General features: G+C 47.7%; 2 protein-coding genes across 5 annotated transcripts in view; one reads left to right on the top strand and one right to left on the bottom strand.

The window, feature by feature from the left end:
* The window catches only part of CYFIP2 (cytoplasmic FMR1 interacting protein 2), a 53,885-nt gene that overhangs the window by 10,023 nt on the left and 16,207 nt on the right, over window positions 1-27,655 (top strand). For 3 of the 4 annotated variants that reach the window (XM_064671929.1, XM_064671930.1, XM_064671932.1), the window contains 19 exons: window positions 2,037-2,138; window positions 3,113-3,294; window positions 3,587-3,683; window positions 4,339-4,467; window positions 5,708-5,812; window positions 8,797-8,888; window positions 11,790-11,907; window positions 12,753-12,872; window positions 13,200-13,325; window positions 14,230-14,396; window positions 14,682-14,829; window positions 15,145-15,298; window positions 15,863-16,019; window positions 16,703-16,799; window positions 17,371-17,447; window positions 18,312-18,420; window positions 18,754-18,873; window positions 19,526-19,725; window positions 20,194-20,281. In XM_064671929.1, coding sequence (XP_064527999.1) covers window positions 2,037-2,138; window positions 3,113-3,294; window positions 3,587-3,683; window positions 4,339-4,467; window positions 5,708-5,812; window positions 8,797-8,888; window positions 11,790-11,907; window positions 12,753-12,872; window positions 13,200-13,325; window positions 14,230-14,396; window positions 14,682-14,829; window positions 15,145-15,298; window positions 15,863-16,019; window positions 16,703-16,799; window positions 17,371-17,447; window positions 18,312-18,420; window positions 18,754-18,873; window positions 19,526-19,725; window positions 20,194-20,281 — 2,388 coding nt within the window. The remainder of the gene's footprint in view (window positions 1-2,036; window positions 2,139-3,112; window positions 3,295-3,586; window positions 3,684-4,338; window positions 4,468-5,707; window positions 5,813-8,796; window positions 8,889-11,789; window positions 11,908-12,752; window positions 12,873-13,199; window positions 13,326-14,229; window positions 14,397-14,681; window positions 14,830-15,144; window positions 15,299-15,862; window positions 16,020-16,702; window positions 16,800-17,370; window positions 17,448-18,311; window positions 18,421-18,753; window positions 18,874-19,525; window positions 19,726-20,193; window positions 20,282-27,655) is intronic. The other variant, XM_064671931.1, reaches the window with a different exon arrangement.
* FNDC9 (fibronectin type III domain containing 9) lies at window positions 20,314-21,807 on the bottom strand. The gene has a single exon (XM_064671934.1). It carries the CDS (start codon window positions 21,762-21,764, stop codon window positions 21,102-21,104), a length of 663 nt encoding a protein of 220 aa, XP_064528004.1. The 5' UTR covers window positions 21,765-21,807; the 3' UTR covers window positions 20,314-21,101.

Raw genomic sequence — 27,655 nt, 5'->3', positions numbered from 1 at the left:
GATGAGAAGAGCAGGTCCTTTCAATATGTGGCAGTCTCAGGCTCTCCCAGACTGGTATAGAGCAGATTGGGCAGCTGGGGCAAGTTTCAGTATCCCAGTCTGCTGCACAGATTCTGGGGTGCTCTCTCTGCTCCCACAGCAGCCCCTTAAAATTGTTGAAGTTGTGCCAGGATGAATGAAGGAGCACTTCAGTATGCCAGAAACATTTCCCCAAAGGCTCTTTTTTTTTTTTCTGCTGATACTTATGAGGATCCTGATCTCCCCATGTTTTTAATCATTGTCCTCCTCTACTGCTCGTTATTCTTCAATTATTCTGTAGTCCTTCACTCTCCAACCTGGATTTTGATGGCTTCATCCTGCAAACACCTACAGACATGAGTAAGGTTGCCCACATGGCTCACTGATCGTGATTCAGCTCAGTCTCCTGCAATGTGAACATGTGCTGGATCCCTGCAAAAATGCCAACTGACACGTGCTGGGATGGGTGCTCTGCCCTTCCACTAACCCTACAGATAAAAGGCCTTGTGGCTCTTCCATGGAGCCAGGGAAAAACATTTCCATGTGGTAATGTTTGTGATTCCCCAGGAAAGGTCAAACCTCAATTCCCCTTGTGTTGTACTCTGCTGATGGTCTCATGAGACCCAGCAATGGGGAGATTTCTGCTGCTGACTGGGTACTTGCTTATCTCCCATTTGTTTTGTTATGCTGTGCTGCTATTGTCTCTCATGGCTGTGCCAATGGAAGGCAGGCTGTGGTTCAGCTGATGGCAACACAGTGCTACAGATCATCTGTTTTGATGTCCTCCCTACAACGTTTGTGCCTCTCTGAGCAGCTTGTAGGGTCCCTGCTCTCTGCCTTGTCCTTCCCCTCAGGACCTCAGGCAGTTCCACATGTGACAGAGGGACAGACAACTCCACGGCAGAGGGCTCATTTACAGATTCACCAGATTTATCTTGGAATGACCCCTGCACTTTGCCATGGGGCACATGGCCAGGAGGGTTCTGTGCTCAGCCCCCCAGCCTGGCTACTCTCCCTGTGCTACATAAGAGCAGTGGTTTTACATGTGAAGGAGAGAGCCTACACCTAAAGGTGCACCACGCCTCCCTCTCATGAGCTGCTTCCTCATGGCCATGGTGTGATTCTTGGGACTGTCCTGTGCAGGGCCAGGAGTTGGACTTAGATGATCTTTGTGGGTCCCTTCCAACTCAGCATGTTCTGTGATTTTGTGGTTCTGTGATACTGCCCAACTGCAGTGCAGAACAGGGCAGGGACATTGGATTGCCTGCTACAGAGAGGGCAAGGCTGCTTTGGCATCTTCCCCCATGTAAAGCTGGCTGACGTGTCCCCCCGTGCCCTGTGCATCAGCTGCTGAAAATGCACCAGAGCTGTCAGCCCCATCACAGCCTTGTGTGAGCAACAGCTGCAAACAGAACCAGAGGAGGACAGCAGGATGCATTCCCCTGCACAGCTGGGGGTTTCCCTAAAAGTTTGGTAGTGACTCCAAGTAACTGTTGGAAGTGAGATGGATGACAACTGAGTAAGTCTTTAAATTTAGCTTCCCAGGATTCCAATGACGGTGACTTAATTCATTGCTGTGAGCCACAGACAAGCCCAGTGATTTTTAACGGGTCAGCAACAGAACCAGAATAATCCCAGTGAGGCCATAGCAGAGCTGTAGCCTGGTGCCCTGTGTGCCCAGGGGACTTTGCAACACAAAGTCTCAGATAACTTTATGATACAACATTCCCACACTGTGCAGCAAGTCCAGACTCCATACTGCCTGTGTTCTATCCCAGACAAATGCATTAGAAGACATATTTTCCTCAGAATGCCTTTTTAGAATGCATGATGAGAATTTAGTGTCTGAAATAGCCCCTTCTACTTTCACGTATTGCCATGAGAGCCAGCCCCCTCTTGGGTCCCTCCATTGTCCTCAGGTGGGACTCAGTGTGAAACAAGGAGAAGATGGTGGCTTCTGTGGTCCATGGCAGGGTTAGAAGCTGATGCTGACATGGATGATTTTCTTTGCAATGCAGGTGAAATGTAATGAACAGCCAAACCGAGTGGAGATTTATGAGAAGACGGTGGAAGTCCTGGAGCCAGAAGTCACCAAGCTTATGAAGTTCATGTATTTTCAGGTAAGTGGTCAAGGAGAGAGGCAGAAATAATCTCTTACTTTGGTGTTAACATCCTAAGCAGGGCTGTGCTATCCTTGCCTGCCAGGACAGCTTGGAAAACCCCCCAAGCCCCTGATAGGTCTCTTCCTTGCAGCCATGTGAGCAGATACCTGAGACCTGTCTGAAGGAAAATCTGTGTGTCCCTTGATCAGCCCCAAAATCCTCTATACAAGTCAGGAAAGAGCACACCTCAGCACTTCAAGTTCATGGAGGCCCAGAGCCCCCACTGTGTGGTGCTGATGGGTGGCACAGGCTACTGTTTCTCTGGGTTGTTGGCCGATGTGAAGAGCTGATTCTTTCCCAGCACCAGCACATATTGCTCTTCTGCTCGTCTCTCTGAAGCAAAGCCAGGAAGAGCTGAGGGCTGGTGGTGCAGGTGGTGCCTGGGGTGGGATACAGCCTTGCAGCTGGACACCTGCCTGCTCTGCCAGGAGGAACAAGGATGTGTTCACAGCTCCTGAGCTCAGGGGCAGCTGGCAAAGAGCACCACAGCTTAAATTTAGCAGTTGCTATACCTGAGGCATTTGACAAAATAATACACTTAGACACCAATAGAGCAATGACGATGTGGCAATCACAGAGCTGCTGTGGGCTCCAGGGGCCTCTCCCCATCACCACCTGCATTGTAACGGGCCACAGCTGAGTTTCATCATCATTTTTAGGTTTTATGTCCTGTGAGGTCTTTATGTCCCACATAAAAACTGAAGCCTGGTTTTGCAGAACACACCACATGAGCACTGAGGATGTTTGTTGGCAGTGGTGTGTAACGCTGCTCCGGTTCATGGGGACAGTGGAGAGGGACCCTGACCTCCATCCTCAGCCAGAAAATGCTTTTTTTAAAGGAAGAAGCTGGTGGTGGGTGGAGTGGGGTCCCAGTGGTGGTGTGATGACCTTGCATGAGCACTGCAGGGATGACCCTGTCCCCCTGCCCCCAGCGCAAGGCGATCGAGCGGTTCTGCAGTGAGGTGAAGCGCCTGTGCCACGCTGAGCGGAGGAAGGACTTCGTCTCCGAGGCCTATCTCCTCACTCTGGGCAAGTTCATTAACATGTTCGCTGTCCTGGATGAGCTGAAGAACATGAAGTGCAGCGTCAAAAATGACCATTCTGCCTACAAAAGGTGAGAGGGGCCAAAGCAGCGGGAATGGGGATGGGACTGCACCTGGTCTGCACGGGGAGTGCCTGGGCAGACAGATGAACTTGAGGAGGCTGGAGCTTGGGTTTCTGTGCTCTCCCAGGCTCTCTTTGCTAGTTTAGGCGAATCTCTGCCCTCTTGTGTTTTGATTCCCTCTTGGTAAATAGAACTGTGCTGCAGTGGGGTTTGAGGCTGCAGCTCAGACAGGGCAGGTGGGTGGTGACAGTCTCACGCTGGCTGAGTGATCCTTGCTGATGTTGGATTTTTTCCCTTCCAGAGCTGCCCAGTTTCTGCGGAAGATGGCAGACCCCCAGTCCATCCAGGAGTCCCAGAACCTCTCCATGTTCCTGGCAAACCACAACCGCATCACACAGGCAGGTCCCTTTTCTCTGAACTGCTGAACCTTTCCGTGAGTAGAGAAAAGGAATGATCTCGTCGAGGCTGACAGCACTTCAGACCAGACTGTCACAGTAGCTGTTGAGTCATTGCCACTGACTTTAATGGTATTTTGGTCAGGCTGTGTAATTCTAGCAATATCTCCTTCTCATGCATCATCTTGGGTGGCTTTGATGGTCTCTATGTCAAGACAAAGATGAAGGTCTGAAAGATGTAAGAAGAGGGGGAGGAGGAGGTTATGCCAGAACTCCAGGAAATCCATCCCTTGTGGCTGCATGGGGACTTCAGCTCAGACCCCATGGCCTCCACACTTCACTGGCCCTATAGTTTCTGCTAGTTAGGTACAATATTGTACAGAAACAGGAGAGTCAGAAAGTTGCTTCTGAGTCACCTTCCTTTGCATCTCACTGTGTGATGTTTGGCTGTTGTGATCAGTCCGAAGGGGAGAGCTGTCCTGCAGAGGAAGGTTATTCCTTCTGGGTGGTACTATGAAGTCAGTCTTCTGCCAGTAACTTAATAAAAGCATTTAGAAGAGGTTTATCATTCTACTTTTAATCCTTCAAATATGTTTCCTCCCTGGTTGCTGCTTTTCTTGAGCCCATGCCACTAATGTGGCTTCTGTTGATGTTTCAGTGTCTGCACCAACAACTAGAGGTTATCCCTGGCTATGAGGAATTGCTGGCTGATATTGTCAACATATGTGTGGATTATTATGAAAACAAGATGTATCTTACTCCAAGTGAGAAGCACATGCTCTTGAAGGTAAGGTTTAGCCACGCTTGTGGGGCTGGGTGCTTTCATGGTTTTACTGTTGTTTTAGTAAAGTGAAATTCAGGACAATGTTTCTTTTCAATTTCTTAATTTTTTGCTCCTTTGAGTTTACATGCATCCCTCCTCTGCAGAGCCGGTGTCCTCTGGTCTCACACAAGTTGCTCTGTGGGCAGCAGCAGAACTGCTTTGCTTCCTCCTCTTTCTGTTTCCTTTCTGATCCCTGTTACTTTGTCTTTTCTGTAATACCTCAGTCCTCCCATTTCACCTCTTCTTTGTAGCTGAACAGACTGGTTGGGGCCATGGGTCAGAGATGTTCCACCCCCGTGCTCCAAAGTGACGTCTCTGCTGGGCAGTGCCATGAGCTGCTTCTGTTACTCCTGTAACTTGAACCTTCTCCCACCATTTCTCTGCTGTCCTTTCTGGTCTTCTCCCATATTCCCATATAAAAATTCCTTCCTCTTTCCTTTTCTTCTGCTCTTCCCCGTCTCCATCTCTCTGTTTTCCCACACAATCCTTCCCAAGGTTTTTCTGTTGTACATGGATGTGCAGGATCATGGGCCTGACCTGGGTAACTGTAAAGGACATTCTAACATTACCACCAACTTTGTAACCCAGAATTTTCTTCTTGGTGCCCATTCCCTGCAGAAGGCAGGTCCTTCCAGGTTTGTTTTCCTGACTGTAAAGAGCCCTCAAGATGAAGATGCCAAAGTATGTGCTTGTTTGGTGTATTTGTCCTTGCTGTCAGTCAGTTTTTGGCAATGATTGCAGTCACTATTACCATAAAAACTTCATTACCATGGTGTGAGTCAGCTCAGGTTCTCTGAAGGATAATGTGGGTAGTTTGACTATCTGTAATGATTTTTACTGAATTAATGGGGGAAAAAAATCAATCCAGGAGAATATTTTAAATGTTTATATTTTTCTCTGGGTGTAAATGTTTGGCTTTGGGTGGAGAAGATTTCTGGGCTGTTGTTATGTGGGAGAGAGAAGGAACAAATTGCCAAAGGAAGCACCATGTTTTTGCACAGAAAACAGAAGCAATCTATTTTTTGTCCTCAGCCTACCATGTACATCCTTGAAGATATGTGCATGTTTTAGACAGTCTCCTCAGGAGTGTCAGGTGGCACAGGAGCCTGAAGTGGTCTTTCCTCATGCCAAGTGGTGGAGAACTGTCTTTGACTTGTGCTGCTGACTTCATGCTAATGAAACCTTGCCTTTCCATCTTCTCCAGGTGATGGGGTTTGGCCTGTATCTCATGGATGGGAATGTCAGCAACATTTACAAGTTGGATGCCAAGAAGAGAATCAACCTTAGCAAAATAGACAAATTCTTCAAGGTCAGTGACCTGTCTGGGTGAGGCTGGAGGTTATTGCAGACCAATGGATTAGCGACCTGTACCACTGCACATCCTGCCAGCAAAAAATAAACCACAGGAATCATTTACAGGTCCAAAAACCCCCAAAGGGTTAAGGAATTATCTGGACCAAAGTCTGAGGAATGGAATTGCTGTGACCAGCCATGGACACAGAGTTGCAGCATGGGCCATGCCAGCCCTCAGTGCCAGCAAGGCCATGGATGGGTGAGCAGTGCTGGAGCTGGCTCTGCTCCCCTGGTGCTGGAGCTGAGGAGCTGCTGCTGCAGCTCTGCCTGCTTCCTGCCAAGGGACTGAGGAGGAGGAGCGTGTGTGGGCTGTTTGGTGGGTGAGGGAAGGATGTGCCAGACCGACATCACTTCTATCTCTCTGCACATTTCTGAGGCAGGTTTGCAGTCTCTGTGATTTCAGGCCACCAGCAAACCTGGCTGGTTTGCTGAGGTCTGTGCAGGTGATGGTTGTGCTTCTCTTTCCCTCTGCATGCTGCTGAGCCGAGGGACAGAGAACACAGCTGATGAACCAACGTGTGATCTGGCAGTTTTTTTTCATGTATAAAAAGTTCTCACTGTAGAACAGGAAAAGCTTTTTGGGGAGCTTGTGTCAGCTGGGACTTGGAGGTGCTCAGTTTGATCCTCAGAAGGGTCACCCAGTGGTTTGATGAACCATTTTTGTCTTATCTGAGATGTGGGTTTTGGGGAAGGGCCCATGAAAACCGGATGCTCCCAGTGGCAGGGTGGGAAGCAGTCACACAACCTGCCTCTGCCAAAGTACATGTGAGACTGAGTCCACTCATGGGCTGGTCTGCAGCTGGAGGCCAGGCTGCATTGCCCTGGGGCCACTCAGCACAAGAAAGGTTTGGGATAACCCTGTGGCTACCTGCCAAAATCTGGTGTGTGTAAGCCCCTGGCCACCTATGACAGAGATTGGGGTTGAGAGCCTGCACAGCACCCCAGGGAAAGTGATGCCTCCTTTCCAGTGCTTCTGCACACAGGGTGGATCCAGGAGGCATTTTGGGTTTGGGGCAGGTGAGCTCTAGGAGGCACAGTGGCATCTGGCAAGGGAAGAATGTGTTGGCAGCAAAGAATAACGGTACAGCAGGAGAACAGCAGAATAATTTCACAGACAGAGCAATTAGTTTTCTTTGAGCAGTCCTTCCAGAGTCCTTTTGCCTTCACTGTATTAATCTTTCTCCTGAGATGGAAAGATTATTTTCTCTTACCAGCATTTGCTCCACATCAGGGAAAATGAGAAGATGATAATTTGGGGAGGGCACAGAGTGCTCCTTCCCCATCAGTCTTTCAGCATGGTGGATTCTCCCTCCTGCTTTACCCAAAGATCTGATGAGGAATCTGGAAGAAGGGATTGGTTATGGTGTTGGATAGAGGATGCTTCCCTGCTTATTGCCCGCAGGTTCAGTTTATAGATGATGTGCTGGGTCTGTGCAGGGGAGGGAACAGGTGAGCCCAGGTACCTGGTTTCATGAAAGGTTTGTGTGCCAGCTGCTGCCTCCTTGCCCTGAGCAAGTGGGGACCTATTGACCCCAATTTGCACCATCTCCTGGAGACAGCCCTGAGAGCAAGGGGCCACAAACACCATAACCTCATGGATGGGGCAGTAAGGAGGTGGTCAAATACCCTCCAGTCACTGGGCAGACTGCTGAGGACTGCAGCTCTGCAGAGGTGATTTATCACGCCTTTCCTCAGAGTCTTCAGGGTTTTCCCTAGGTCAGCTTTGCTAATTCAACTAAATCTCAGTTTAAATCAAGCCTTCAGTGTAATCTGTGGAGTTTGGTCATCTTGATGCATTCAAACAGATTTGCTCTTTGTTGCAAAATGCTGTGGGCCATCAGAGAACCAGGCAAAATATTTTCCATTGCATGAAATAACTTTCTCCTTTACAGCTTTTTTTCCATTTGCACTTCTCCAGCATCTGCTGTGGTCTCACCTAATCAGTGAAGTACCACTCCAGACAATCAGATCTCAATAAGGAAAGACCAACTACTCCTCTTACTACACCTGCTTATTGCCTTCTGATTAAATTTCTAGTGGATTGACCAGGAATTTGAGTAGTGAAAATGAACTACCCCTTCATTTAAACCTTTTATGGAAGTGCTACTGGGAATTCCTGATGGCAGCATTACACACCCTCCACACAACTCACCCTGAGAAGAGAACCATGTGATAATAGGACAGGGAATTTGCCATCATCTTTCCTGAATTTTGGGGCAAGGCTTTTCTAGCTGGGTGAAGTCGAAGCTTCATATTTTATTGATGAAATGTTGGTAGCTCTTGTTTGAATTTTGTTTGCAGCTGAAAGCTTAGTGAAGCAGGGACCTGTTTGAGCTTGAGGTACGTTCAGTGTGCTTTGAATTTATTTCCCGTCCAAATCCTCCTGAGATGTAAAGGGCAAGTAAAGCCATGTTATACTGCCTGTGTCTTTCTCTTTATGGAGAAGTTTCAAGACACATCACAAGCATCCACAGTGCTAAAGTACACTCTGAGTGCCTGGGCAAAGTTGCCACATCCATGGGTGTCCAAAATACCAATGTGCTGGCTTTTCATCCCTCTCTTCTCTTGGAGGATTATGCTGGGAGACAATAAGCTCTGCTCAGGAATGTGCTTCTCTCTTTTTGTTGTAAGAAGAGCCTATCCTCTGTCTGGTTACAGCACTGAACTGTTCTGGCCATTACCAGCCTGGTATCAGCAAGCCCAGGGCTCCAGAGCACTCACAGGGAATGGTCTTCCTCACAGAGAAAGCCTTGTGATCGTTTTCAGTCTCTTACTAGGTGGGAAATGACCCTGGGCCCAGGTTTGCACCTTGCTTTAAACAGCCTGACACTTTCCAAAGCTTTGGAGATGCAGGATGCCTTTCCATAGTCCCTTGTGTTGCGCTGGGGCCAGACTCACTCTCTCTGCCATGTTTCAACCATCTTTTGTTTTCTTTTCCAGCAGCTGCAGGTGGTTCCTTTATTCGGCGATATGCAGATAGAACTGGCCAGATACATTAAGACCAGTGCTCACTATGAGGAGAACAAATCCAAGTGAGTGCCTGCCATAATGTCTCTCGGCTTCTGTGTGTGTCCTGAGAGCCGTGGGAGCTGCAGCTCTGTGGTGTGCGTGAGGTCTGTGCACGGGTACCTGTGTGTGTCCCTGTGAGGTGTGAGTGCCAGCTCTGTGTGCTCGTGTGTCCCTGTCCCTGCATGGGAAGATGTCCTCACCAGCCCTGAGCGCTTGTGTGTGCAGCCAGCTCCGAACCCACGTGTAACCATCCCCCTGGGAGCAGGCAGGGGAGCGGGCATGCCTGTACCTCTGTGCCCACTGGAGAGGGCTGGGAGGGAGCTGGGTGGCCACTAGTGAGGCAGGAGGAAGGAAAGGCATCTGGTGCACGGATCGGGGCAGTGCTGAGTGCTTGTGAGGTGTGTGAGTGCGAGCAGCGTGTCCCTGCTCTGGAGAGATTTTAATCCCCATTTTGCATCTCAAGGACAAAATCCTCCAGAGCATGAACACAGCAGTGGATCTCTGCAGTAGCCAGGGCGTCTCCTCTAGCTCAGGCAGGTTTCATGAAGAAGGACAGCAGGAATGAGGATGGAGCCGAGGGGCTCAGATGAACTGGAAACAACTGGACGTGGCACTTAGTGCTGTGGTTTAGTTGACAGGTGGCGATCAGTCAAAGGTTGGACTCGATGATCTTAGAGGTCTTTTCCAACCTAAGTGATTCAATGATTCCAAATATTGTGCAAGAAGGGCAGAAATGGAGTCTCTGGAGAGCTCAGGAGTAGCATGGCAGTGTAAAGCACTGCTTCCCAACCTGGGCTCACAGGCAGTTTGCTGCTCCTGTCAAATGAATTCACAGACGTTGTTTCAGTCACACCAGGCATGTGCAAGGCTCCACTTGTCTTTGTAGCTTTGCATCACGCTGAGGTATTGCTAGAAGAATCGGTGTTAGGTTTGGATATCCTTGGAATGGGAGTTGCAACTGCACATAAGCAAAGCCCGTCTGAGCTGTGTCTGGCTGTAGTGGCTGGTGGCAGCCTGGCTTTCATCAGGCTGTGGCCTTTCATGGGACTGTATTGCATGGAAGTCAGATTTCTCCGGTGTCTGTGAGAAACAGTGAGGCTGGACTGTCTCTTCAGCAGGACAGGAACTAACCTGCAGTCTCATCGCTTCTGTTTGCTTGTCCCCTTCCACCCCGGAGGGTCTGGCTTCTCTGCCCACCAGGAGCAGCCCTCCCTTGCCCCCACAAAGGCAGGTTGAAAAGTGCCGATTAATTGTTCAGGAGAGATTTGAAAATAACATGGCAAAACGTCCTGAACAAAAGGGTTTCAATTCAAATTGAAAAAAAAAAAAAAAAAGACAAAAAAATTATTCTGTGTAACGTAAATTTAAAGAATATTTTTTAAAATTCAGAAGAGAAAAATCGTTAAAAATGTTGCAACCTTTTATCTCGAATCATTCAGAAAGCACATTTCAACAAAACATGTGTCAGCAGCATTCCTCATTTTCTCATCTCAAAACCAAGGTAGCTCGCGGGCTGTTTACCTGTTCACGATTTTAATGTCTGTCTTGAAATCTGTCCTACCAGGTCTGTGTGCCGTACCTTACTAACCAGTGTTTCTTCCTCACTCACTTTCCCAGCAAATTGCATGGGACTCCCAACACTAATTCTGCCAAGGTGGTTCCATATAATCCCCATTTCTTACTAATATTGTTTTTGTCACTTTCTTTCCCTCCTTGTCTCCATGAAAGTGGAATTAATTGGTGTTTTTCCTGCATGGCGCTTTGTCTCTGCACTGTGGACTAGGTTGTGTGTGGCAGGGAGGGCTGGTGCAGCCCTGGCCATTCCTGCTAACCTGCCGATTGTCCGGTGGGGAGCACAGGACATGGAAACGGGTAAGAGTCGAACGATGGGGCTGTGGGAGGATGGATTTCACCAGGGATGACGTGGCCCAGCACCTCCAGGACCTTCTACCACCACAAATTCTGTCAACAAGTGCAGTTACCTGCAGGGATGTGTCTTCATGTCTATGTCCATATCAGAGGCAGGTTTCTCACCTTCCTTTGGTATGGCCAGTCTAGATTGGAGAACATCTGTCATAAGATGGGCAATTATTTAGGGGGGAAAAAAGCATAATCTGAACTTTTACATTGTATTGACAGAGTAAGACATGAGAATCTTGCTGACAGACATTTGCTTGCACAAACCCTTTTGGTGGAGCTGTTCTGGTTCTGTGTCTGGGGCTAATACCTTACAGGGAAAAAGATACTAAATTAATAGACTTGGTTTGTACCATTCCTTCATATGACTGTACCTTTGCAAGAGGAGTGCTACCTTCTTTTAGGATGTCATTCCACTGTTACATGGTACCTGTAGCTCAATGCAAATGAAAATCTAGTTCAGTTAATCATATTCTGCTTGTCATTTATACTCAAAGTTGTTCACTGAGCTTGTAGCATGAGCCAGAACAAAAAACAGAGTGGGAGAGCTATTCCTGTGCTGGCCCCTTGCAGAGTTTTTCCTTGCAGGGGAAGGCAGCATAACCCAGAGCTGGAGGGATGATCTCTAAAGGGATGATTATCCTTAAGTTTAGCAGAAAGGATGAAAATGATGCCAAGTCTTTGAATCTCATGCTTCCCCGAAAGCTTGTCCAGTGATGGTCTGGGAAATAGCCATCTCTGCTCTTGGGGGTAGATGAGCCCAACCTTGACAGCAGTCTTCAGGGTGGATGGAGCAGAGATATTCAGGTTGAAAGGTGAGGCAAGTATCCCCATCAGACCACCTCTGGAAGACCACACACACCAGGGGCCACGAGAGACAACACAGGCTGACATTTGCCCTGAAGGTGGCATGTCTGGAGCATGCTGAAGTGAAGAGAGCAGCTGTCCCTGGGGTGTCTGAGTGCAGCCCTGTGCCCTGTCCTTGACACCCTTGCTTTTCTCCCCAGGTGGACGTGCACTCAGAGCAGCATAAGCCCCCAGTACAACATCTGTGAGCAGATGGTGCAGATCCGAGATGACCACATCCGCTTCATCTCGGAGCTCGCTCGCTACAGCAACAGCGAGGTCAGTCACTCACAGGGTGTAGCCACTGTAATCAGGCTCGTTAGGTGGACGAGGGTGGGAGAGAACAATGTAGCAGGAGTATGGTCTGCCACAGTGAGAGGGATGAAGGAGGTGGATGGAACAAACCCCTTCTCGATCCAGCAATAAAAAAGCAAGTTACGAAAGGCTCTTGTAGGTGCAAAATCATGTGCAGTAGAAGATCTCTTGCAACAGCTTCTGCTCCTTGACCACAGATTCATTATAATAAGCAGAAAAAAATTGGCAATTAAATGTTTATTATCAGCCAGATGTCAGAACACCAGTGATTTGCAAATAGGGCTTTTCTATTACACAGAGCTCTCAGGCAGGGCTTTGAGGAAAGTTCACGAGGGCATCTCTGTTCTTTTCATTACTGAGTGCCAGTGCTCTCTCTGATGCCACTGGGACTGTTTTTTTGCAAATGTGTGATCCTCATTAATCTGTGTTTGTTTAATCAATCATAGTATACTGAGCCTTTTCCTTTTTGGCATTTGTAAGTGCTTATTTGAACTTTTAATCAGTAAAGGACTTTCAAGGATTTCAGTAGTATTAGACCATCTAAAAGGAGTGGGAAAGTGGAATAAGAGTAAGTTATTTGCTCTGAGGTTACAGGTCAGACTCATTTCTCTACAGGAAATAGATTCTGCCTGGGTGAATATAGTCTTGCCAAGTTATACCCCTTTTCCTGAGGGACAGTATATGCCCTACTCAATTTTAGCCTGATTGTAAGGTCACAGGGAATTAATTTCAGCTGGGATCTGTTGGCTGAGTGAGGCCCCTGGAGCAAGCTGCTGAGTCTAACCCTGAGGTGATGTGATGTCCTGCAGGTGGTCACTGGCTCAGGACTGGACAGCCAGAAATCAGATGAAGAGTACAGGGAGCTCTTTGATCTCGCTCTACGGGGACTGCAGCTGCTGTCCAAGTGGAGTGCCCACGTCATGGAAGTGGTGAGTGTGTAATGTCCTCCTCTTCCCAGGTGAGCGTGGATGTTTTAACATGGCATGTAACAGACTGTGGGAAGGTGAGCTTGCTTTCATGCCACCTGACTAAGCCATTAACAGACACGCTGAGATCAGGCAGCTAATGACCCTGAACACCCTGAGTGTCAAATGGAGAAAGAGCTTGGTCGTCTTACCCTGGACCTGAAAGCTGTAGTGATGTCTAGGGAGTGATTTCCTGTGTGATTTCCCCAAGAGAACACAGGCCCTCTTGAGTCTTTCCAGCCCAGCTTCTCTCTCATTGCAATGTTGACATTGTCTCTTTCCATCTTCTAGTACTCTTGGAAGCTAGTTCATCCCACAGATAAATTCTGTAACAAGGATTGCCCAGGAACAGCTGAAGAGTATGAGAGAGCCACCCGGTACAACTATACCAGTGAAGAGAAGTTTGCCTTTGTGGAGGTAGGTGCCAACTGCACGAGACTCAGAGCCAGCCACTGCTGGTTTCCTGTGCATGTTCCTCAGGCCAGGGGAAGAGGATGGAAGGGTATCTTACTGTACTCTGCCAGTTCCTCAGCCCTGTGGCCCATGTTAAAGGATTAAGGGTTCCCACATCCTTTAATTAAGGGTCCTTCAGGCCCTTAATTTGCCCTTGGCCTGCAGCAGGTCTGTCTTGGCACTGGCTGACATTGGTTCTATTGGACATGGGGGAAGCTTCCAGCAGCTTCTCACAGAAGCCACCCCTGTAGTCCTCTGCTATCAAAAACATGCCACACAAACCCAATGCAGTGGGCTTGCAGAGCAAGATCAGCAGCTATGTTCAGGAGCTGTGCAAACACGAGATCCTCAGCCAGTCCCCAGGACCCATCAGCTCTTGGTCCAGCTCTCTGTAGATGGTGCAAATAGTCCTCTGAGCCTGGCTATGGGAGGCACTCACACCTTCATCTTGCCTTACACAGCCCAAGGTGGTTTGAATATTGCCTTAGCTTTTGTGGCTCGCTCCTCTCTACTCTTGGACAAGGAAATCTGTGCCCTGGTGTGAATGCAGGTCTGTGCAAGCTGCACCCACATGTGGAGCGTGTGCAGTTTCTTGGGATTGTGTTTTATTAAAGATAGCAAGAGATCAGGAGTGGAAACAAAGCCTGCCTGGGGACAGGGGTCATTTGGAAGAAACTGATGGTGTAAATCCTGTCCTCAGCTTGTGATCTGTAAAGCAGCTAACACCAAAAAACTAGCTGCCTAATCACTGGACCCATGTAACTTGAGTAGAATTAGTTCAGCTCCTAATTCCCCTAGTGTTGGATTTATGGACCTCTTCATGCAACGGGAAAACATCAGATACCTCTGGTTTTAATTTTTGCTTCAGGTAATTGCCATGATCAAAGGTCTGCAGGTGCTGATGGGCCGGATGGAGAGTGTCTTTAACCAGGCCATCCGCAACACCATCTACGCGGCCCTGCAGGACTTCGCCCAGGTGACCCTGCGGGAGCCGCTCCGCCAGGCCGTCAGGAAGAAGAAGAACGTCCTGATCAGGTCAGTCCGTCCCTGAATGCAATGCAAAGCCCGTGTGTTTATTTATGTAACACATTTATACTGTATAAGCCTGTGGCCCTGCGTGCACTCAGCAGAAAACAACCAGCCAACATTCCTGGGCCAGCAGCTCCTCCCGAGGTGACTCTTGGGCATGACTCCACCAATAACAACTGTGTATGTCCCCACCTCAGATATTTTAGCTCCCATGTGTGCACAGCAGTGAATATTTTCATCTTGCAGTAAAATCAAGCTTAAGCACTACTTTCCCTCTCCCACCCACTCCAGTGTCCTTCAGGCAATTCGGAAGACGATCTGTGACTGGGAGGGAGGTCGAGAGCCTCCAAATGATCCTTGCCTGAGAGGTGAGAAGGATCCCAAAGGTGGATTTGATATTAAAGTCCCACGACGAGCCGTTGGACCATCAAGCACACAGGTATGTAAATGTCTGAATCTGTGTGGGGAATTAATGGTCTTACAGCCATGTAAGAGTCTTCCCACCCTGTGGATTAGCAGCTGTTTCCATGTCTTTTCCACAGTCTTCATATTATTGCATTAAATGTGGCTTTGGTGCCTAATTTGTTGTATAGTTCCCAAAGCTTCCCTTTTTAGGGCTGTAATTTTATCTAGCTCTGATGGGTGCAGAGAGTGGTCACCAGCTGGGAGAAGAGATTTTTGTTCCAGAACACAACGGCTTTGTGTGGTGATGTCTCATGGAGAGTAGTAACTGCATATCCACCTTCTTCCAAAGCTTTACATGGTGAGGACCATGCTGGAGTCCCTGATAGCAGACAAGAGTGGCTCGAAGAAGACCCTGAGGAGCAGCTTGGATGGGCCGATAGTCTTGGCCATTGAGGAGTTCCATAAGCAGTCCTTCTTCTTCACCCACCTTCTCAACATCAGTGGTGAGATTATGGCAGGGGGAGGCTTGAATCCAACTCTTTCACGCTCAGAAAGGCAAAGGTGGATCAGCTTTGGTCTTCTATGCAGAAGATTTTCCTTGTTTTTTCCCAAATATCCTACTTTTGCCTGATTCAGGCATGTTTCTATGTAGTAATCATTGTGTGAACAAGACTGAGTCAGCAACAGCAAATAGCCACATATAGTAGTGTATTTTCTAGGACTGGACTTTTCTTTCTGTCCCAGACAAACTTCTGAGCCCCTGGGCACAGAAGAAATTGGAAGATTTCAGAGATTTTCAGAATCAGAGTAACTCTGAGCCATTGAAGTGTTCCCCCTGAAGCTCTGGGGCAAAAGGGATGATCCCTTCTTTCTTCTTCTATTACAAAGTGCTCAGACAGCATGGACATGGTCTGGATTTAAAAAGAGACATCCTAGAAAAATGTTTCCCACCCAAAACCAGTCCAGTCTGAGGCTGCAGCAGCTGCCTCCTGTGCAATGTCCACACTCCTGTCCCCATGGGGGTAACGTGGGTGCCCTCCCATGGGGGGATCTCCTCTGCATTTCAGAAGCACTGCAGCAGTGCTGCGACCTGTCCCAGCTCTGGTTCCGGGAATTCTTCTTGGAGCTGACCATGGGCCGACGCATCCAGTTCCCCATCGAAATGTCCATGCCCTGGATCCTCACGGACCACATTCTGGAAACCAAAGAACCCTCCATGATGGAGTAAGAGCTGATGGGCTGTGTTGGGGCTGTGCAAGTGCTGGAGCTTGAGATTTTGTTTCGGAAATAGATGTTTCTTGACTTGCTGTCACATGAATGGTACTGGGTGAACACCTCGTTAGCAGACACACAGGGGCAGCTTCCTGGCACTGGCACTTATTTATGTGTCATAAACAGCAGCTGGCAACTGCTCTGTTGGGATGTGGGCACAATGTGGTGGTACCGTCACCTGCACAGTCAGACAGTGTGTGTGACCAAAGGGGGGTGGGCCCAGGCTAAGCCACCTAAAACACACTTTTTTTTTTAATGCATAATAAATAAGGAGAGGCATTGCTGTTATGCAAGTGTAATTATGTTCATTATGTCTTCCTGGTTGGTTTTCTGTTGTATGGCCATTGTCAGAGCACTTTGTGTAGTGAGAGCAGGACAAAAACCTTTTTAAGGGTCGGAAAGAAGCAAGTGTTGATTGAACAAGTCACAGCTCAAACCCAGGTCTGTTGTAGCTACTTCCTGCAGGACCCAAGGAGCGAGAGGGACTATTTGAGGGGCTGGCAGGAATGGCAGTGATAGGCATGAAGTCAGGGAAAAAGCATTTTTTGCACTGAGCAGGGAACATGCACTGCCTGCCATTTATGCTGATATGCTCCAAAGTTAATTTAAGACGTGGTCTGTCTTCTTCCCCTCAGGTATGTGCTGTACCCCTTGGACCTCTATAATGACAGCGCATACTATGCTTTGACCAAGTTCAAAAAGCAGTTCCTATACGATGAAATTGAAGCTGAAGTAAGTTCTCTTCATCTTTATTGTATAGAAAGAGCTCACTGGGATCATATTGCCCTGCTTGGCAGCCCCACCCAGCAGTTCAGTGAATTCATTATAGGCACCTTCCGAAAAAAATATCCTGTCAGACTGAGAAGTTTTCAAAAGATCAGCATTTCCAGAGACCTTACAGACTCTCCTGATTAAGGGCTTCAACTTAGCTGTACCCATGTGGGACCATGGAAGCCAAAGGCAGTCAAACACTGGGGACATGGAAGAGTCTGTCTTATGTGCAGAGGGTTATGAAACATCAGAGGAAAATGAGAAATTCCCTGGGAGGGGAAGGATGATGGAGGGTAGGAGACCAGGACCTGTAAGAACATGAAGAAACTGTAAGATAGAAAATGTAACTGCAATTTTCTGCTTACCTTTAGCATGTGAAAACTGCAGTGTGTTTTTTAGGTAGTGTGACCTTCAATACATGCTTGTCTTAAATGAGAGATCTGTGTTGGGTTCTGTTGATCTAGCATGCATAGGAAGGAGCTGCTCTGTGCTGGTGACACCCTCACCAAGTCTTGTTTTTTTTCTCCCCCAGGTGAATTTGTGCTTTGATCAATTTGTGTACAAGCTGGCAGATCAGATCTTTGCCTATTATAAAGCAATGGCTGGCAGGTAGGAGAACCTGACTGCTGATGGTGACTGATGATATCGCTGCATCCAAATTGCTGTTAAACCAAAAGGTTCCCCTCAGGGAGCAGCCGCTGCAAGTAGACAATAACATAGATCATCCCTGTCCCACGGAGCTGGCTGTCCACGTCAGACCAGTAAATGGGAAAAATGAATTAACAGTGGCAAGGAGACACAGTTAAAAGTGAAAACATAACAATTGGCATCCTGAGTAGCTGTCTGAGTACAGTTTGTGAGAGCAGCAGAAAAGCAAATGGAGACAACATGTCCTTACTTGACTTCTGTTTGTGTACCAGGCAGAGGAGTGGAAGCCTCCCATCTCTACAAAGCAGGAATATGCATTTGTCCTCACCCTAGTAAAGCAGCGGGACTTGTTCTCCCTCGTGGGGAGATAGAACCTTTGTGACATTTCCTTCTTAGCAATTTAAAGAACATGGATGAACTCTAAACTTCTTCTCATGGCCCCCAAAGGTGAACCAAGTCTTCTGTGTAACTTTGCAAGGAGTTTTGTCTCTAGGTCACATTTGGCCTTAGAGAAGGAGAGCAATCACCATCACCAACCAAATGTTCCCACAGCAGACTGGGGACCACCCCTGTACCTGGCACTAGTGATATCGTTCAGCACATTTTTTTATCTTTTTGAAGGTTTTAGCCATAAAACAGAAGCATGGCAGTCCCCAGATAACACCTGCTGCTCTGTGATTTAGGGGTGTAAGCAGAGGTATTAGCGTGTGGAAATTTCTTGGCATTCAGAGCCAAGATTAAAAGGGCAAAAACAACTCTGGAAAGATCCACAGAGAAGCTGATAGTATATGTTTCTATTTTTCTGACGCTGCTTCTGTTTTTCAGTGTTTTATTGGACAAACGTTTCCGGGCTGAATGCAAGAATTACGGGGTGATCATCCCATACCCACCATCCAACCGCTACGAAACACTGCTCAAGCAGAGGCACGTCCAGGTACAGTGCAAGCAATAGACTCCAGTACCCATCACTCCTGGTCTATTATCCATTTGGTGACAGTGGGCATCCTGGTGCTGGGCTCAATTGAGATTGGTTCTGGAATGAGAAGGGTGGGACCCTGTTTCTGACACACCACACTCAAGGCTTGGGGCCTGAGGGGAAAACAATTTGTGCTCCACGTTTCCCTCCTTCTCTCTTAAGTTGACTTTATGTTGCCATTTTCACATCTTAGCAGGCTTGGATGTTTGTTTTTTACCTGTGTCCGCTAAAAAAGAAATAGAATACCTTTTCCCCATCTGTATATAATATGCAAATCTCTTCTTTTCCCAGTTGCTGGGTAGATCAATTGACCTGAACAGGCTCATTACCCAGCGCATCTCGGCAGCGATGTACAAATCGTTAGACCAGGCCATTAGCCGCTTTGAGAGCGAGGACCTGACATCCATAGTGGTAAGAACTGTTATTGACTGCGAGTATGAACAGAGAGAATAATACACTGCCATGGATACACAGTCAACTGTCTTCTGCTTTGAGTCTCCCTACAGTAGGTTTCAGGCAGCCATGTATCCTCCTTCATGCTGCTGAGACTCTACTGTTTCTATTTATGCAGCTTTAATTGCATTATTATCAGACTATTAAGTATCTGCATAAATCATAAGGTGGCAGTCAGCAGTTAGACTTTGCAGAGCTATAAGAGAGGCCTGTAACCTGAGTGAAGGAAATCTTGACTTTAATTCCCCATTGGATGAAGGTGGCTGTGACATTGTTTGTGTGTGTACAGGATTTGCTGTCTTTGATATGTTACAGGAGCATCAGAGTCAAGTAGTGTAAAATTATGTTTCCACCTTTGGAGGATTCTGGGGTGAAAACCAGCCAGTGCTCAGTGGGGAACAAATTAATTTTGCTTCCTGTAGATTCACAAGATATGGGACCAAGACCCCCTTGAGCAGAAGTGCAATTGGCCTTGGCCACTGAATTAAATTGATATCTTTAGTTCTGTGTGTATGTGTGGATATAAAACCATTCCCCTGGCAATTATATCAGCTGCTTCTGTTGTCATCTTGGTAATATGTTGCATTTGCTGCTGCTTTACGTGCTGCAGGAGCTGGAGTGGCTCTTGGAAATAAATCGCCTGACTCACAGGTTGCTGTGCAAGCACATGACCTTGGACAGCTTCGATGCCATGTTCCGGGAGGCCAATCACAACGTCTCCGCGCCCTATGGGCGCATCACCCTCCACGTCTTCTGGGAGCTCAACTTTGACTTCCTACCCAACTACTGCTACAATGGATCCACCAACAGGTGAGGAGGGAAAGCAAGGAAAGGGCCCCCTGGAAACCCTGCTTTTCTTTCTAGAATGTCAGACCTGCCATATAAAATTCATGTGCATTGTGGTGAGATTTCCACTCCCTGTGAGATGCAACAATTACTCTTAGAATGAAGCTGAATTCAGCCCACCATCTCCAGTTGGCCTTGAAGATGATAGTAACAAAGTCAAGCAGCAGTGATTGCAAGTGGCTGAGGGTTGTTTGAGCTCTGGTAGCTGCTCAGATGTGGGTTTCTTGCCTGCCCCAAATGAGAAGAAACTTTGGTAGGTTACACTGATATTTTACACAACCAGTAGATTGGGGCAGGAGTTTGCATTCCAGTTCATTTAGCTCAGGTGATGAATTCTAATTAGCCTTCAACTACAGGTCATCCCAGACCATGCCATATCTGCTCTCAGTTAGCTAGGCTCTGACCACTTCCCATCTCCCGTGCCCACCACAGGTTTGTGAGGACAGCGATCCCATTCACGCAGGAGCCCCAGCGGGACAAGCCAGCCAATGTTCAGCCCTATTACCTCTATGGATCCAAGGTCAGTAAATGAGCCACTGCAGCCAGAAGGGGTGGATGCTGGAAATATTTATTTATGAAGAAAGAAATGCAAGAACTAGTTCAATAACAGAATGGTGGGTGCCAATGTGCAGAGTCACACTGTTGTTTGAAACCAAAAGGCCATGCAAGAAGCAGATTCAGTGTGCTGTTCCTATTGCTTTCCCGTATTCTTCCCCGTAACATGCCCATGTTAAGAGATGCCAAAACAGCTCTGTGCTTGGTGTTGGCACTGAGACTGAGTCACATCCATCTAAATGCACAGAGAGGTGAGCATGCTGGTGCTCCAATGCAGTGTTCCTTCCCAAGGAAGGTACCATTTCAGGAATCTCATTTGTAGTTCAAAATAGGAATTACTAAAATACTTGAGTATGCAAATATAAACTACTTAATACTGACAAAAAGCTCTTTTCTCAGGCTGCAATGATTGTTTATACAGGCACTATGAGGGCTTGGGATGTGATACTAGTGGAGGATCACTCAAGTGTGAAACTATTCCAGTGGAGTTTATTTCTTGTGCACATTGACAGATGACTCTGAAGTGAACCTACCTTACTGATGCAGATGAAATAATGACACTACAGTCTGTCAAACCTGGCTGTTCCCACAGAGCTGACTTGGAGTCTTTTTAAAAATTCTCAGCAAATGACAAAAAATCTTTCTCCCTGCAACCAATGTCTGTGCCTTGTGTGTTCTAGCCTGGGACAGACAGCTGCCTTGGATACACAGACAGTTCTCTTGGCAAGAGCTGGGAAAGAGAGGATAAACCAAACCTCTAAGTAGGATCTTGTTTTATTTTGCTCTCATTGAAGGCCATGCTGTGGCAAGATGGCCCTTTTATCATCGCTGGTTTTATAGGAAAAAAAGCAGTGAGGGGAGCTATATGGACTCTCCCTCATGAAACTGGAGCTCCTCATCAGCACAGTGGTCATGGGGACCTCCAGAAGCTCCTCCCTCAGTTCATCATTCAGTGGCTCCTCTGGTGAGCTGCTTCCTTCGACCACTTCTTCAGGGCTGGTGTCGGGATGCTTCAGCCTGGCAGCCTGGTGGCACCGTGCAGACCAGAACTGCAGGCAGCCGTAGGCCAGGAGAGCGAGGAAGCAGAGGAGCAGCAGGCTGCTCACCATCCACATGGAGGTGGTGGGTTCGTGCCTAGAGCCGCCGAAAACCAGGGGGATTTTGTCCAGAGTGTGGAAGGTGGTGCAGTGGTTGCTGGAGGGGTAAGAGTTTTTGCACGTGATGCAGAGGACGTAGATGGTGGATGGCGTGAGTCGGTGGAGGACGAGGGAGCTGAGAGGGTGAGGGACTCGCTCCTCGCGGTGGAAGTTCTGGCGTAAATAGCCGGCAAAGACGCTGTTCCAGTTGGGGCGGTACATGACGTGGTAGTAGTTCTCTGGACAGGGGTTGTTCATGGCCCAGGAGACCGTGGCACTGGTGTAAGTGATGTTGTGCACTTCGATGTTCATCGTGCCCCTGAAACCAGATGCAGGCAGAGGCTGAGTTTCCTAATTTGTGTACAGGCTCAAAAGCCACTGACATCAGTGAAGTCTTTCCACTGGGTTTACTGGCCCTTACATTGGATTCAGGACTATGCTGGCTCACTTAGGTTAGATGCTAGGTCTTGGACGGCTAAAATTACAAAAGATAAATCCTGCTGTTGCCCAGCCTACTATATCACCCTGCTTCATAACAACAGAAAAACCCCAGCTGGGGCACAGGGTGTACTTTAGTTAGATTTTTTAAAAAATCTCTCTAACTAGTTGTCTATATCAGAAGCATTTTTTAGCTTTTTAATTTCCCATGAAATAGAAAGGATGCTTCAAATGGGATTAACATACAAGTGATCGTTTAACTAGCTCCAACTTGCCTTGTGAAGCTGCCAATCAATAGATATTTTGATTTTACACCTAATTTTTTTTTAAAAAGCTTCATTATGGTTAATCCACTGGTTTAACTTGCTGCTGCATTTTCTGTACCTTACTTGTTGCTTAATAGAGTTTCTCTTTCTGTTCCTGCAGCATGTCACACTGTAATATCAGGATCTTAAATGTGACATCTGTAGGTTGGTGACATCTAAAATCAGTGCTTTTAGAGAAATACAAATATATGAAATACAAGAACAAAGCTCTCCCCCAGCAGTAACAAATTACTGTTTAGCAACAGCCACAAATCACTTGAGCACATCACTCCTTTAGATCCCCAAAGTGCTCCCTGAGCCCCGTTCATTCTCTCTCCCAACCAGCCAAGCGCTCGGAGCAGCAGCTGCATGCAATAGAGCTGGTTTATTTTTTTCCTTCTTCCTCTGTTCTTTAACAATCCCTAACTTTCCTTTAATTCACTCAAGAGAGCAGCTCATCTTAAGAGCTGCTTTGTCCGTTCTCACACGAGGAGGTGAGCAGCACATGTGCCCATCGCTGAGCCCTCCCAGAGCCGCGGGCAGGCACTTACCTCCCTCACCTCCCCGGCGGGTCTGCGGTGGCTGTCGGTGCTGGAGACAGAGCGGCCACTGGCAGGCAGTGCCTTCCCCTCTTCCCACCACTCACCTCCCTCCTCCCTCTGCTGAATCCCTTCCCCACGCGCTGCCTTGTATTATACCCGTCTGGGGCTCCGTCATCTCTCACCATGGCAACCACTAAGAAAGGATGGGCAGGCATCTTCGAGTGATTTGGGAATGTTATCCTTAAAAGCTTCTGCCTGGGAGAAGTATGTGTTTCTGAGGCAGTTTTGTTTGCTGGTTTGTTTGGGTTTTCTTTTTTTCCCCAGCAAGACCATCACTGACCCCCAGCAGGGTCTGGGGTTGCAGACACCTTGGCACATCGTATGAAATCTGGGATCCTGGTCTGTGGTACACATTGACTCAGGTCCTTAATTCTGTGATTTCTTGCACATTTAAACTACTGATTTAAGCCAAAGCCAGTGAGCAGATTTTGAACCCTTATGGTGCAGCAACATCCAATAGCTTTTTAATGTTTTCTAAACTGTGCAATGGGAGTAGGAATTGGGTTTTCAAAGACCTTGACCTCCTGATGAACTGTGTGGGATTAAAGACAGGCTCTTCTTTGAATGTCCCTGACTTACAGACAACTTGGGGATGTCCCCTGTCAGTCTGGTGAGAGGGCAGGAGGGAGAGGCAATGCCAGTCCCAGTGGTGTTCAGGAGAGCAGCTCGAGTCTGTGGCCAGGAGGGGACAAATGTGTCACCAGGCCTGGTAAGGAGAGGCTCTGAACAAGTATCTCACTGCTCTCCAAAGCCAAAATATGCTCAAGAGGAACTTTCCCAGAAGAAGTGTTGGTTCTGGGTCTGGAGTTACTCATGTCATTCCTGGAAAGGTGTTAGCAACTTTTCAAAGATCTTCTAGATACCAACAGTGATGAGGTAATGGAAACTGCATCAGGAGGGGCTATTACAGGCTAGGGAGTATGTGTGACCCTTGCTTTTGATTGACATTTCACAGTTCTGGATGGTTTTGTCTTCCAAGATCTGTATTCCATTTTGTCTCTGTGAGAGCAGCTGAGCTGCATCTGCCAACGAGCTGAAAACTGGGAACAGAGATGAAAATAATTATGGGCAGGGATGGAAATGAAAGTGCTCCCAGGTGCTTCCTGCCTTTGGTTCGGTCCTGCTTACAAGAGCAGGGTGACAGGCACCTCTTAGCTGGCTCCATGCTGTGAGTAAATTACATCTTTGCCTGCAGGGAGAGAGCTGAGGATACAAATCCCAGCTTCAGAAAGGTAGATTACAGAAACTGGTAGCATTTTCATGGGACAACCACTTTCTTAAGGCATTTGGGTGGCTGAGTTTATCAGTGTTCACAGTTGCTTTGAAAGTAAATTTCAGTTGTTCACAAATAAGATGAATTAGCAGGAAGAGGGGAAACCAAGGAGAATGGGAATAGCTGGATTAGCCAGCAAGGGGTCCTGCTGACCTTTCTGCACACCGTGATTGATACTGCTTGCTAAGGGAAGTGCAGCAAAGCTTTTGGTGATGTTGGGATTACCTGCTCCCAAAATCAGGCTTGCACCAGTGATGAACTTGAAATTCTCATTTCCCAGGATGAGAAGATGCCAAAACCATGCCAGTGTCAGGACTGCTCCAGCACTGATGTTTCCCATATCTGCAGGTGGACCCAGCTGTGGGCCTGCCTAGGACCTCTCACTCCTCATCATAGGATGCAAACCATGGGCATGCTCCAGTGCCCAGCAGAAACTGAGCCGTTATCTGTCATTCAGCCACTTATAAAACACAGCAGGTTGCGAAGTCTCCAACAAAGAAGCTGCAAAATTACCATCAACCCACTATTTACTGCTCACTAACCACTTCTTCTCTCTGTAAATGCTTTAGATTGGGCTTCATTTATGTATTTTCATGAGTGCATATGTTTTTCTTGGCACTGCTGGATGCAGGGTCGCGCCAGAATCACTGGACATCCCTCTTTCCCTTTCCCTGGTTGAATTTGCTCCCCTTTTTTTAAAAAGTGTGCAGGCAGATGGAACCTGTGCATCCTGCTGCTGCTTGTAAAAATAGTCACAGTATGTGAACAGGATGGAGCCCAAAGGTGTGAAGGAGCTGTGGTTGCTGCAGGAGATCTTGGTGGTGGGGGCTGCTGATCCCTTCCAAGCGACCTTCTGGGCTGTGCTACCCAGCTTGTTGCAATCAATATCAGTGTATACAGTCCTGAAAATCAGTATTGGTATCACAGAATCATAAAATGGTTTGGGATGGAAGGGACCTTAAAGATCATCTAGTTCCAACACACATGCCACGGGCAGGGGCACCTCCCTCTAGACCATGTTGTTCAGAGCTCGATCCAACCTGGCCTTGAACACTTCCAGGGGTGGGGCAGCCACAGCTTCTCTGGGCAACCTGTGCCAGGGCCTCACCACCCTCACAGTAAAGATTTTTTTCCTAATATCTCATTGTTTTGCTGAGACACAGAATATAGACAGACACAGTCTCAATACAGTCTGTAACCATGGCTGCTGCACTGTACATGTCCTGTCCATCCCAGGTAGAAAATATGTGGGTTTTTTGCATGAAAGTCTCAGCAACCAGCTGATAAAGCTGAATATGGTAAAAACTCAAGGGGAGTGAAGGTTGCTTGTGGCAGGAGAAGGAACCAGGACATATTCAGGCCATTTGACTAGAGACCCTCCTCTGGCAATTCTGGTCAGAATTGTTTTTCACTTTCTAAGACACCATCTCAGCTGTTGCACTGCAGTTAGGTTGGCTGGGAGCCCTGACTAGTCCTGGGCTGTGTGCAAGTCCTTTTTTGTCTCTATATCCCTCTTTCATTAGCTCTTCATTTTTCCAAGGGAATTCTGGAACAGTTAGATTGTTTATTATCTCTCTCTGATCTATTTTATCAGCTAAAACTCACCCTGCCTTTTCTCAGGTGAGCTCAGACAGGTCTGGGTAATGGCCAACAACAAGCTCAAAGATTTGGAAATAGAACTGGGTTTTGATTTGCTTCATCTGCTACTAAATCCACTCCAGAGCATCCTTAGTAACCTCCTGAGCTTCCAAAGCAATGCGGGGGCCTTCCCCACATGCTCACAATTACAGATGACTGTCCCTGAGACCTGGGTGCAGGGTGGGATACCTGGGCTCTGCAGGACACTGCACTCCTGGCCTCCCATCCCCAGAACCTGCCCCTTTGGCCCCAAACCAAAGGTGGGACAAACCTCCCCAGGGGGTCTTCAGCAGCTGCTGCTCCAAGGGGAGGGCCGGGATCAGGGATTTGCTTTGGCTCTCCAAGGAGTTGGAAGCGGCGGCCCAGCCCGAGGGAGTGAGCTGTGCCATGTACCTTCAGCTGTTTTCTCTTAAAATACCCACTGGTGTCATTTTTTACATCCTACAGTCTTTACCCCAAGCTGTGTATCTCACCCTTAAATGGAGTTATATTTTTAATTGCTGGCAGAGTATTATTATTAGATGCAAGCCTGCTGTTAGTGCACTGTGTGGCTCTGCAGAGAGCTCGATGAACCTCCCTCATCTTGCAGACAGGCAGGGATGAATCATCCTGCTCATCTGCAGCCAATGCACGTCCTAAAATGTGTCTTCTCCCAATCAGGCTAATTGCTGAGACCCCCCACTTGAGGGAAAAGCCTGGATGAGAGCTGCTCTCCAGCCCCATTATCTCACTGAGAGGGAAGAAGTGCTGCAAGGTGGGCAGCTGTGCAGCAGCACTGGCTACTCGCTGCCCGTGCAGCAAAACATCAGCCCCGTTATGGGGAAAACCTGACCAGTTGCACTACAACTGGGTACTGGTGGTGGTAGCCCACCTCAGGGGACCAAGGCTCGTGCACAGACAGAAGTCCTGTCTGCTGGCCGTGGAGTAGCAAAGAGGCTTCCAGAAATGAGTGTGGATTCATGACCCACTGAAATGGGGATATTTTGTTCCTCTCTAGCCCTGGCGTGCTAAGCCTGGGGAAATAACAGGCTAAAGGAGCCTACAGGGAGACAGGGAAGGAAGGTGCAAGGAGCCATCTCAGGGCCACTTGGATCACTCCTGCAGCACAGCACTTTCTGGGGACACCTGGAGCAGGGATGGTGCCTTGCAAAAGCCAAAACAACACAGGCTGTGGCAGTGTGGCTGGGCTGGGGCCCTGTTGCACTGACTTTCCCTCTGGAATGGTGGTGTTGGCCATTTGGCAAATATTCCAGGCTGGGTGTTACCTGGTGTTTAAACAGACACACTTTTCAAAACATAAGCCACTGCTGTTCTTCAGATGTATCAGGGTGTGTAACTAGTGGCTTTGGTTCTGTCTCTACCAAACAGGTTTTTAAAGACTTGGTTATCTGAGAATGCAGACAGAAGACTAAGTAGGATGCTCAAATGCCATTCTCTGAACAGGAGTTGGTATCCAAGGAGTTTTGAAAGTAGACTTCTGTCTGCCTAAATAATTGTTAAACTCTGGCTCATGCCTCATTCAGGGCCCTTTTTTTTAGTTTTAATGGGAGAGAAAGTTCATGCTCGTTGTGAATGAGCCTCTAAGGTAGCCTTTCTGTACTTTATAGTATTAAAGGGCTATTTTCACCTACCAGGAACAGGAGGAGAAATTATATTTCATGGAAAATAGGGGACTTTCTAAATGTGCTTATTTCTGCTAGTTCAGAGAGCACCAACGAATTACAGCAGGCAACGAGCTGCTGGACCAGAGCAATGGAGCTGTAACAAAATGAGGGACAATTAATTGATTAAAGCATCTGACAAGTCTATGAAAGTGTAGTCAGTACCTCGGTCTGCTGAATTCTGTAGCTGAGAGCAAAAGAAAATGCTTTTCCAATTCCTAGCAAATGACTTCACTTTATAACTCATTAGTAGCTCAGATGAGGTGTTAAAAGTAAGTCTTGCGGA

The sequence above is a fragment of the Pseudopipra pipra genome, chromosome 15 (genome assembly GCF_036250125.1).
Source record: "Pseudopipra pipra isolate bDixPip1 chromosome 15, bDixPip1.hap1, whole genome shotgun sequence".
Taxonomy (NCBI): Eukaryota; Metazoa; Chordata; class Aves; order Passeriformes; family Pipridae; genus Pseudopipra; species Pseudopipra pipra.
This window is presented reverse-complemented; position numbering and strand designations above follow the sequence as displayed.